Here is a 12041-nt window from a genome sequence, read left to right as displayed (position 1 = left end):
CAGGGAATCAAGGGATATGGGAACAGTAAATGGCAGAGCAGGCTCGCAGGCTGCTCCTATTTCATATGTCCTATAAATTAGGCCACACAGCACCTCTTTTAGGACCTTAATCGGCCTACTAAGTTCCAATATATGAGGCAGGATGCATGCGCACATGCCCACCCAGCATTGGTAAATGGCAAAACAAAATCACTGTCCTGTGCTTACTTCTCCTCTGCTGTAGGTGATAGGATCTATGCATATAGAAATAAGCAACCTAATAACTATTTGAAAACTGATTTATAATGAGGCAGCCAGTTCCAGTTGTAATCAGTGTCATGATATGCAGACATGCAGATAATAATATACAGACAGGCACAGACAGGCAGCTAATGAACACAGAGAACAGGACATGACCAATGAGCAGGCAGGACACTCAGGGGTGGTATCTCACTATAAAAGGCATGAGGCACTCACACTCCGCCTCGTTCCACTGATGAATATCTACAGAGTGAGTCAGGGTGTATGTGCAGTATCACACCTCCAGCACGTGGCTAAGAGCTAGTCTGGTTCAGTCAGACAGAGTAACCACACTTAGGTTAGCAAAGAATCGAACTCATAGAGAACTGTGCTAACTGTGCTACTGGTTCAATAAATCAGATTGAACTAACTTCAAGGTCTGGAGTATCTTTTGGTTAAAGGTGCAGCCTGTGTTATTCCAGAGTACATAACACATCATGCTACCAGGAGACTTCTTAATCTTGGTGGTTTACCTCAGTCTGTTCCGTGACGACCAGTGAATGTATCCTGGCACCATGGAGAAGATTCAGGCTCCTCACCAGCTCAGGACCTCCGGCAATCTCAGTGCCAACTGGCGGACATTCAAGCAAAAGTTTCTGCTGTACATCGAAGCTTCAATCCTCGTGGGTGCGTCTGATGCAAGGAAGATCGCGCTTCTCCTCTCAACAGCAGGTGATCAAGCCATCAAACTCTTCAACTCTTTTCACTTCACCGAAGGCCAGGACAAGACAAAGTTTCAGACCATGCTGGACAAGTTTGACAGTCACTGTGAAGTGGACACCAATGAAATCTCCGAGCGCTACATATTCAAACAGCGTCTACAAGGTAAAGATGAATCTTTCAACTCCTTCTTAACTAACCTCAGCCTGCTAGCGCTGTCCTGCAACTTTGGTAATATTGCTGACTCCATGATCAGAGACCAAATTGTTTTTGGAGTTCACTCTGATCCTCTGAGAAAGCAGCTACTGAAAATCAAGCATATGACCCTGCCAGTCGCGATTGAAACATGCAGTGCATGAGCACGCCAAAAATCGCTATGCCCAGTACAAATCGGCTGAAAATGAAAAACTTGCCTCCTTCGAGGCAGAGAGTGTGCAGGCCATCTCCTGGATGCAGCGCCTCAGCATTGATGAAAGCGGCCATTTCATGCGCTTGCAAACGGGATAACGAAGCAGCCGACACCCACACTGCGCATGAGCGACGACGCGCGGAGCGGCAGGTATCCGACGTCATGATGTGCTCAAACTGTGGCAACGCCCACTTAAAGAAACACTGCCCTGCAAGAGGCAGGCGATGTTTAAACTGCGGGAAGCCTGGACACTATGCAGCCTTGTGCAGGTCTGCACCACCAGTCAGGCTTCCATCCCGCCTGTCAAGGCGCCGTCGTCCCCACCACCACCTCTCCGGCGGTCGACAAGGATCAAACGCAAACCCCAGAGACTGGACTTATGAACATTTGTTTTGTTTGCTATGTTCTGTTTTCTCACATTAGACAGCTGTCTTCACATGTAAATACGTTCACATATGCAACCGCTTGTAAATATGTTAATATATACCACCGCATGTAAGTACGTTCCCATGTGCCAACAAAACATTAAACAAAAGGGGAGATGTCATGATATGCAGACATGCAGATAATGATATACAGACAGGCAGCTAATTAACATGAGAACAGGACATGACCAATAAGCAGGCAGGACACTCGGGTGGTATCTCACTATAAAAGGCACAAGGCGCTCACACTCTGCCTCTTTCCACTGATGAACATCTACAGAGTGAGTCAGGGTGTATGTACAGTATCACATCTCCAGCACGTGGCTAAGAGCTACTCTGGTTCAGTCAGAGTGACCACACTTAGGTTAACAGAGAGTTGAACTCATTGAGAACTGTGCCAACTGTGCTCCTGGTTCAATAAATCAGATTGAACTAACTTCAAGGTCTGGAGTATCTTTTGGTTAAAGCTGCATCCAGTTGCAGCCTGTGTTATCCCAGAGTACATAACCCATCAATCAGGAAAACCAAACTTTGGGATATATTTTTAAAATATATATCTCCCGATTCCACAGTCAAAAGGACAAGGGTGGGTACCTCTTCCTCTTCTCTAGCACTCCCCCCGCGCCCCACCCCCATCCATTCCACCCCACCAGCTTTCAAATTTCCCAACCCTCCCTGATCTAGGACTCCCCTTGCCTGGTTTTGACTTACCAGACTACCTTATTGGAGGCAGACCTACCAAGACTGCAATGCTAGCTCAGCCTTGCATCACCCCTTACTGGGGGGGGGGGGGGGTGCTCCTGGTGCCTTCCAGCTATATGGGACGGAGACTGGAGGTCTGTGACCCAATACGGAGGGCATTCAGGTCCTCTCCATCGAGGTGCAGGTGTCATACCCTGCCCCCAATGTGCTCAAGCCAATTTAAATAATATCCAAAATACCAAAACATTTAACAATTTCAAAATTGGCTGAATCATATAGTAAAACATTGTGAACATGGGAGGACCTTTTGATTTAATAGCATATCAAACAGATAAATGTGTGCTAAATTGAATTCCTTTTTGGATGAAACGAGCCATATTTGAGGGAGGGAATGTTATTTTTTTTGTCTGTGATGTGGCAGTTTGAATAAGATTGTTACAAGGAGCACACAGTGTGAAAGTTATCTCTGCCCACAGCAGTAGTGCAATAAGGAAAGGAACAGGAATGCAGCGTGCACCACTCTCAGATCTGTGTGGTGATATGCATCACTGTAAATATACAAGGGGTTAATGCAAATACACTAAGACTAAATAAACACTAGAGGGAGCACCAGAGATATCATGACACACATTCAACCAATAGGTCAGTAAGATAGGACACGACCAATGGGCAGTCAAGACACACCCAGAGGTGACACTACCACAAGGGCGCTACCCATATAAAAGGGCAGGGCACACATGCTCTTTCTCTTTTCCACAGGCGACCCTCAGAGAGATGGGGGCAGATCAGGAAGCATCACACCCACCGCATGGATTAGAGCAGACTGGTTCGTTAGTGTGAGTTACTATAGTAAGATTAGCAGGAGAGTCGAACTCAAGTAGGAGAATTGTTAACTGTTCAATAAATGTGTTAAACCGATCTCCAAGTCTGAACCTTCCTTTGTCAGAGTATATATCAAGGAAGCAGCTTATGCTACATGAAGAAGCATAACACAACATGGTACCAGTTAGTGCTTGTTCAATCTACATAGTTCAACTCAATAAGTCCGTGACTACCAGCAACAGCACCCAGGCAATATGTTCGCGATTCCGGTTCCGCAGCAGCTCAGGTACCACGGCAATCTCAGTGCAAACTGGCGTGCGTTCAGGCAGATATTCGAGATCTACCTGGTAGCGTCCGACCTAGATGGCGTGGAGGATGTAGAGAAAATAAAGCTTCTGCTCATCATTGCCAGTGCAAGTGCAGCAGAAATCTTCAAGACCTTCAAGTACTCCAAAGGGCAAGACAAGAGAGACTTCCAGACAGTCCTGGAAAAGTTTCAAAAATACTGCGAGGAACACACAAGAGAGAACGGTAAAAGAGGCGGCAATACTCACCACGAGGCGAAGGTAGGCCTGCAAATGCAGAAAACAGCAGTATTGATCAGCAGCCATCTTGGGAAAGGAGCCGTACATGCGCAGTTCTCCAGAAAACGCGAACCGGCAAAACAGTGTATTGCGCACGCGCAGTTGCGCAAAGAAAGGGAAAAGTGATCTGCGCATGCGCGATCCATTCCTACGCTCTATGTCACAAGCTTCATGACGTCAGAGGCCCCGGACCATGCCCACTTAAAGGGGAAATGTCCCAAAACAGTTAAAAAAAATTTAAAGCCGGAAAACACAATTCTTTCACCTGGAACGACAGCACAATGCCTGAACATCGACCAGTAACTGAAAGTAACCTCCGCAGAACCCTGCAACAGGGAGTTTGCACCACCCAAAGTAATGATTTCGTCCTTGATGACTACAACTCAGACGTGATTACTTCTTTGGACATCGCGAGCACATGACAGCTCCGACACAAGAAGTGATGATATGGTCCTTGAAGACTACGACTCAGACGGTGATTTCATCATTGGACGTGGCGACCTCAGTACCAAATCCGAACCGCAACGAGATGTGTTGTACACTGAAGAATCCGACACAGACATGGATGAGTTCTTCAGATTTGAGGATCCTCAGCCCAGTATAGACAACATCCCAACCCGTGAGTACTCTGCTGCGACCTGGCGCCAAGAGACAGAGAGAGGTACAATCCCACAGAGAGCGGCCTGAAGCCGAGAGATAGAGAGAGGTCCAAGCCCACAGAGAGCGGCCTGACGCCACACCAGTGGTCCACGCACAACGAAGAGTGCTCCACGCACCACGAAGAGACCCGACTCCACACAGAGAGTGGTCCACGCACCACGAAGAGTCCCCGAGTCCGCTCAGAAAGCGATGACAGACTCCACAGCGAGCCAACTGCACGTCTCCACACAGAGAACACTGAAAGACTCCACAGCGAGACCACTGCACGACTCCGTTGAGAGCGCATAGATCGACTCCACAGCGAGACCATTGCATGACTCTACACAGGGAACGATGCCAGACTCCACAGAGAGAGTGGTACAAGCCTCCACAGCGAGCTCATTGACAGACTCTACGATGGAAGCAACGCAAGACTCCAGAGCGCAGTCCTTGCATAAACAAGACCATGAAGGTCTAGCAACCTCATCTGAACAACCAGCAGCAGACGGTGCAAGTCTGCCCCGCTCAAGTGAACAGCAAGAAGACTATGACAGTCTATCACGCTCACGTGAACAACAAACAGATTATGACAGTCAATCTAGATTATTTGAGCCACCAGAAGAAGACTTTGACAGTCTACCCAGCTCAACTAACCGACAAGAAGTCACTGAAGGTCTACCCACTGTATGTGCGATAAGTGACAAAGGCTTCACAATTCCCATACAAGTTGGGCGACATCTCAGCGAGACTGACAGACCTCAGCTAGTATATACAGAGGCACACAACAATCAAAATGAGGTTACTAGTGACTCCAGTGACACAACGTTAATTCAAACCTCATCCACTCGAGCCTCTCCACAAGAAAATGCATTCCTGAACGTTTTGACTCCGGACGGGGAGCATCAAGAAACCAAAGCTGATTCAGGTGAACCAGAAAGGGCTCCAGACGGGGAGCATCGACAAGCCAAAGATGATTCCTGTAAACCGGACATGACTCCAGACGGGGAGTGCTGAGGAATCAGAGACGGTACGCTCAATGAAACAGCAGATGCCACAAAGGACACTGACACAAGTAACTTTGTGAAGAACTCGACTTATCCGCAGAGGGTGGTCATTGAGCACAACAACAAAACCAACAACACAGACAAAAACAAGAAGCGTATCAAAGGCACCAATGTCAACAACAAGCAAGACAAAAACAACAACAATGGAACAACGATTGGTACAACATGGTACAACTCTGCAAATGCAGGACAATGTAACGGCACAGCTCCTAACACTGGCAAGAGTACAGCCATACCATGGCATGACAGCAAATCTCACCGATCCAAGTTTGCTCCACTGCAAACCAGCAAACCAGCTTTCCAGGCAGATGAGTTTGCTCCACTACGAACAAGCAAACCAGCTTTCAAGGCAGATGACATACTGCATCAATATCGCAATCACCAGAAACAGTCCAGGTCGCATCGCTACCACAAGCATAGGAAAAAAAGAGTCCAAATCAGACAGCGAAGTGATTTGACGACTTCTTGGTTCCTTAAGCACAGGGACACAAAGCAGTGACAACATCAACATCGCCACTTCATCAACAAAAGAAGAAAGCCACTCGACCGTATCAATTCATAAACTTTGGACTCATACATATTATTTGGTATTGTATAATCATCACTGTCATCATGGTTTGTACATGTAATCACTTATCTACCTATTTTGTTCAATTTTCTTTAACACTGTACAGAAAATATGTAACCCGATAAAAGGGGGGATGTGGTGATATGCATCACTGTAAATACACAAGGGGTTAATGCAAATACACAAAGACTAAATAAACACTAGAGGGAGCACCAGAGACATCATAGATTATCATAGAATTTACAGCGCAGAAGGAGGCCATTTGGCCCATCGAGTCTGTACCGGCTCTTGGAAAGAGCACCCTACCCAAGGTCAACACCTCCACCCTATTCCGATAACCTAGTAACCCCACCCAACACTAAGGGCAATTTTGGACACTAAGGGCAATTTATCATGGCCAATCCACCTAACCTGCACATCTTTGGACTGTGGGAGGAAACCGGAGCACCTGGAGGAAACCCACGCACACACGGGGAGGATGTGCAGACTCCGCACAGACAGTGACCCGAGCCGGAATCGAACCTGGGACCCTGGAGCTGTGAAGCAATTGTGCTATCCACAATGCTACCGTGCTGTCATGACACACAGACATTCAACCAATAGGTCAGTAAGACAGGACACGACCAATGGACAGTCAAGACACACCCAGAGGTGACACTACCACTAGGCGGCGACCCATATAAAAAGACAGGGCACACATGCTCGTTCTCTTTTCCACAGGCGACACTCAGAGAGACAGAGGCAGATCAGGAAGCATCACACCCACCGCATGGATTAGAGCAGACTGGTTAGTTAGATTGGGTTACTATAGTAAGATTAGCATGAGAATTGAACTCAAGTAGGAGAATTGTTAACTGTTCAATAAATGTGTTAAACCTATCTCCAAGTCTGAACCTTCCTTTGTCAGAGCATACATCAAGGAAGCAGCTTATGCTACATGAAGAAGCATAACACAACAATCTGTAAGTCAGGTTATTTCACAGAATGATAATACAAGAATCTTGAGTTTTTGTATTTTATTCATAAAAACAGATTCGCAACAATTTATTAAAAATTGATTCATGCAGTATAAGGGTACAAGAAACCTCCTGTCCATTTACAGTTTATCCTGGCAGTTCCAGTCTAGTTTAAAGCATTTGTGCACGAATATGATTTGGAAAATGCCATTAGGGGCACAGCCTTCTCCATAAATTTACCCTTTTTTGCTGCTGTATAAAAGAACAGAAACATTAAATAACTATATTACTTTGTGGGTCTTTGATATTGGCAGGAAATAAAAATGTTTCCTTACGGGAAAGAACTACTGTATCATTAAGACAGAAATGTACTGCATGGTTTAAACCTAATAAACTGCACACAGTCAGTATTCACAGACAGTCACAGATACACACGCTCACCTCCAAGTCCAATACTTTTTTTTTGTTTTTTCCTGCTATGTTAGAATAATATTTCTACAGAGAACTTGTGTATACATTATATACAATAGTCAGTCCTCCTTCCATGTGATGAACTGTCTTCAAAAATAAACCTGGTTAGAAGTTGAGTTAAGGAGGCAGGGAAATACATTAACAGCCAGTGTTGCCATTCAGAATACCAGAAAACAGCATTTCTTCACAACGTTGATTAACGTTGGGTGGCACAGTGGTTAGCACTGCTGCCTCACAGCACCAGGGACCCAGGTTTAATTCCGACCATGGGTCACTGTCTGTGTGAAGTTTGCACATTTGGCCCGTGTCTGCGTGGGTTTCCTCCGGGTGCTCCGGTTTCCTCCCACAGTCCCAAGATGTGCAGGTTAGGTGGATTGGCCATGCTAAATTGCCCCAGATTGTTCAAAACATTAGGTCGAGTTACAGGGATATGGCGGGGCATGGTGGGGCTCTCTTTCGGAGGGTTGGTGCAGACTCATGGGCCGAATAGCCTCCTGCACTGTAGGAATTCTATGAAAAGCTTTTTACTGGTTTATCAGTGCACTGAGCATGCTCCTTTGACATAGATGAACATGGGATTGTGCAACCTTGACAGAAGTGGGGAGTGCGAACCTAAGCTTCAATGGGGCCTTTTGGACACAATCAGAATCTAAGTTATAACATACAACCATTGATTGTTGTGGTAACAGTAAAGCACCAATCTCCCATTCAGATTCTTCTCCATTTTCGTCGAGATGAGTTCCTAGTACATGTTGCCTGCAAGTGAGGGCGCAAAACCACACTTGCCAGTCGTCTCATTGATCAACTAGGCACCATCTTCCCTCAAGGGGGAATAAGTGGCATCTGGTAAGGATCTAATTTGAGTTCAAGGTGACACATGGGAAATGGTACAGAGCCAATTCTCTTGAGACAAAACTGAAAATTCAATACCTGAGCCAGATATTTCCACAGTCCTCTAAAGTGCTGCAGATGCTTGAAAGTGGATTCAGTTCACTCGGGGAACCTAGTGGAGTATACTTGTCATGGGCATTGAGTTTTCCCCCACTTGGATGCAGATAATCCAGAAAACTAATTCCCTAACAGGAAGTATAGTCCAAGCTGGACACATAACGGGAGGCTTACCAGTGTTCTGTGTCAGTGGGCGACGCAATCTCAGCTGGTTAAAAAAACAAGCAGTACCGCCACGCTCACTTGGAGATCCCTAAAGTTTTGCTATTGCTCACCTTCTCCTAAGTTCTGACGGTGTAGCTGAATGGGGTCTACCCCGCTGGGGACAGAATATGCACTGTATACCAGGCAAACAAGATCTGCATGATTTGAATTTGGAGATTGTCAATCAGGGTGACAGATTTCTGTACATGTCAGATACCTAGCTGACGATAAGCAAAGGTCATAAGTCATGTTGTAGCTCAACTTGCACACAGTATATCTTTTTGATTATACCTTGGACTTTAGCTTCAAAACAGATTCTGTTTAATCATCTTTTTGTACTGCCTAAATGTGTACTTTGTCACAACAATACGATAATCTCTTTCTTGGCTGCCCATTCAGCAGATTGCCTGCTGAAGTCAGTTGGGGAAAATAATGATTTGCTTTTCACCCGTGACAGCTTTTCAACAAGTCATATGTAGTATTTTGACCAAGGATATAATAAATCCGCACACAGAGTGAGATAGCTGAGCAAAGATACTGATAGGCATATGGGAAAACAGAGGCGGAGAGTGAAACATATTCACATCAAATCCGTTTATCTCTTGTTTTCAGTATTTGAACTAAGAAAACTCATCACTTGCTCTCTTTTGTTCAACCAGGAACTGACTACCTCCACATGTCTACTGGTATCACTCAAGTTCTGATTTGATGAGTAAACACCAGTTTCAGTCTGTAGTACTACAAATGTACACCAAAACCAGAAATCATCAACTTGCGAGCAACAGATAACAAGTTTCATCAGAACAAAGGACGCAAGCAAGCCAGAATATTTTTAATTGGCAAACCTAACTCTTTATCAAACTGCTAGCAAAACCACTTCTACACCAACCTATACATACTGTCCACTTACCATGTTCAAAAGTCCCCTGTGACTTATCGGAATGTGTCTTCCTAAATCAGGCAGACGTTTCTACAACAGAAACGTACTTCTACAGTGGACATATTATTACAAAGCTTCATTCTCCATATCAAAATTTGCCAAGGGGTTTGGTACAGAATGCTTCTTTTGTGTGTTCATGTGCAGAAATAGTGACAATATTTGCTTCTATGCTACAATTGAAACCTATATTTATATACTTGATTTTGTTTGAAGTGTGAACCATTATTATGTATCAAATTTTGCATAGCAACTCAATTTTCTCCCTTCATGATTGTGACATTAAAAAACCATTGTGCAGCTTCGATAAAACTCCAGTCCCTGCTTCCTTAAGAAAACCTGTCACTCTTTCTGGGGAGGAAACGTACATCCAGTTTATGCAGAAACAAAAACTTCACAGATAAGGCTACAGGTCAGATTCAGGACATCTCCCCAAGACCACACAAACTGGCTCAGGAACTCAGTAGTGTCTGTTTCAAATGCCTATTCCTCTGTGGTAAGGAGAGCGTGCATCGTGTACGTAGCAGAGAACTAGGTGGAGTACACAGTCGAAACACTTGCGTACTCTTCAGTTCAGGCTACAAAACCTCTTCTTTACAGGCCGGAAACCATGACTCGAAATGGTGGCTGCACATGTCTGTGCCGTGGACTGGCACTAGGACTAACACACGGACTGGCACAACTAGCATCAACTCCACCTATTGATGGCAGGTAGGCGTGATGAAGAATTGGTAGCTGCAAAGACAGTCTGCGCTGTATACTGAAAAAGAAAATATAAAGTTACTAATCATCACTTATAGGACATTTGCCAAGAAATTCAAATTCATCACTAGCTACAACAGTAAAGTCTGTTTAAGTAATTATTTCTATTAACTTGGTTGTGAAACTTGCTAACTTGATGCTCTTGTTATTCTTTGATTGGTGCCTGTAGATGTAGATCACCAATACTATCAAAGAAAAGAAGAGATAAAACCTCTGTGTTTCCACTATTGCAGGAAAAATTGGCAGCATGAGGCACAGTGGTTAGCACTGCTGCTTCACAGCGCTGAGCCCGGGTTCAATTATGACCTTGGGTGACTGTGGAGTTTGCACGTTCTCCTCGTGTCTGTGTGAGTTTCCTCTGGGTGCTCCGGTTTCCTCCCACAGTCCAAAGATGTGCAGGTTAGGTGGATTGGCCATGATAAATTGCTCCAAAATGTCCAAAGGTTAGGTGGGGTTATGGGAATAGAGTGGGCGAGTGGGCCTAGGTGGGGTGCTCTTTCAAAGGGTCGGTGCAGATTTGAGGGGCCAAATGGAGTCCTGCACAGTAGGTATTCTATGAAGGTAACCAGGGGCGTCATTCTCCGACCCCCCAGCGGGTCGGAGAATGGTCGTTGGCCGCCGTGAATCCCGCCCCCGACCCGCCGAAGTCTCCGGTACCGGAGATTGGGCGGGGGCGGGAATCAGGCCGCGCCGGTTGGCGGGACCCCCCGCTCAATTCTCCGGCCCGGATGGGCCGAAGTCCCGCCCAGAAATTGCCTGTCCCGCCGGCGTAATTTAAAGCTGGTATTTACCGGCGGGTCCAGGCGGCGTGGGCGGGCTCCGGGGTCCTGGGGGGGGTGCGGGGCAATCTGACCACGGGGGGTGCCCCCACGGTGGCCTGGCCCGCGATCGGGGCCCACCGATCCGCGGGCGGGCCTGTGCTGTGGGGGCACTCTTTCCCTTCCGCCTCCGCCACGGCCTCCACCATGGCGGAGGCGGAAGTGACTCTCCCCACTGCGCATGCGCGGGAAACTGTCAGCGGCCGCTGACGCTCCCGCGCATGCGCCGCATTTCCGCGCCGGCTGGCGGGGCAACAAACACCATTTCTGCCAGCTGGCGGGGCGGAAATCCCTCCGGCGCCGGCCTAGCCCCTCAATGTTGGGGCTCGGCCCCCAAAGATGCGGAGCATTCCGCACCTTTGGGGCGGCGCGATGCCCGTCTAATTGGCGCCGATTTGGGCGCCAGTCGGCAGACATCGCGCCGTTGGGGGAGAATATCGCCCCTTGTCTCTTCTTCATTGAATCTATTTGAGTTTGCTATTTGCTCTTTTTACATCCTTTTCCATTTATTGCTTCTTTAATTTGCTAGCCATTCTACCGCTGGAGTGCAGTCAACTTTGATTCTTGGTCATTCAGGTAAAGTACTACCTTGTATTTTTCCACACACAGCAAGAAGAACAAAGAAATGTACAGCACAGGAACAGGCCCTTCGGCCCTCCGAGCCTGCACCGACCATGCTGCCGGTCTAAACTAAAATCTTCTACACTTCCGGGGTCTGTATCCCTCTATTCCCACCCTATTAATGTATTTGTCAAGATGCCCTTAAACGTCACTACCGTCCCTGCTTCCACTA

At 46.6% G+C, this 12041-nt stretch overlaps 1 protein-coding gene across 1 annotated transcript in view; it reads right to left on the bottom strand.

Annotated features, from left to right (window-relative positions):
• Window positions 1–7153: 7153 nt before the first annotated feature.
• The window catches only part of gabbr2 (gamma-aminobutyric acid (GABA) B receptor, 2), a 1455116-nt gene continuing 1450228 nt past the window's right edge, over window positions 7154–12041 (bottom strand). The window contains exon 19 of the mRNA XM_072509007.1: window positions 7154–10428. Coding sequence (XP_072365108.1) covers window positions 10263–10428 — 166 coding nt within the window. The 3' untranslated portion in view covers window positions 7154–10262. The remainder of the gene's footprint in view (window positions 10429–12041) is intronic.

This window comes from Scyliorhinus torazame, chromosome 6 (assembly GCF_047496885.1).
Source record: "Scyliorhinus torazame isolate Kashiwa2021f chromosome 6, sScyTor2.1, whole genome shotgun sequence".
Taxonomy (NCBI): Eukaryota; Metazoa; Chordata; class Chondrichthyes; order Carcharhiniformes; family Scyliorhinidae; genus Scyliorhinus; species Scyliorhinus torazame.
This window is presented reverse-complemented; position numbering and strand designations above follow the sequence as displayed.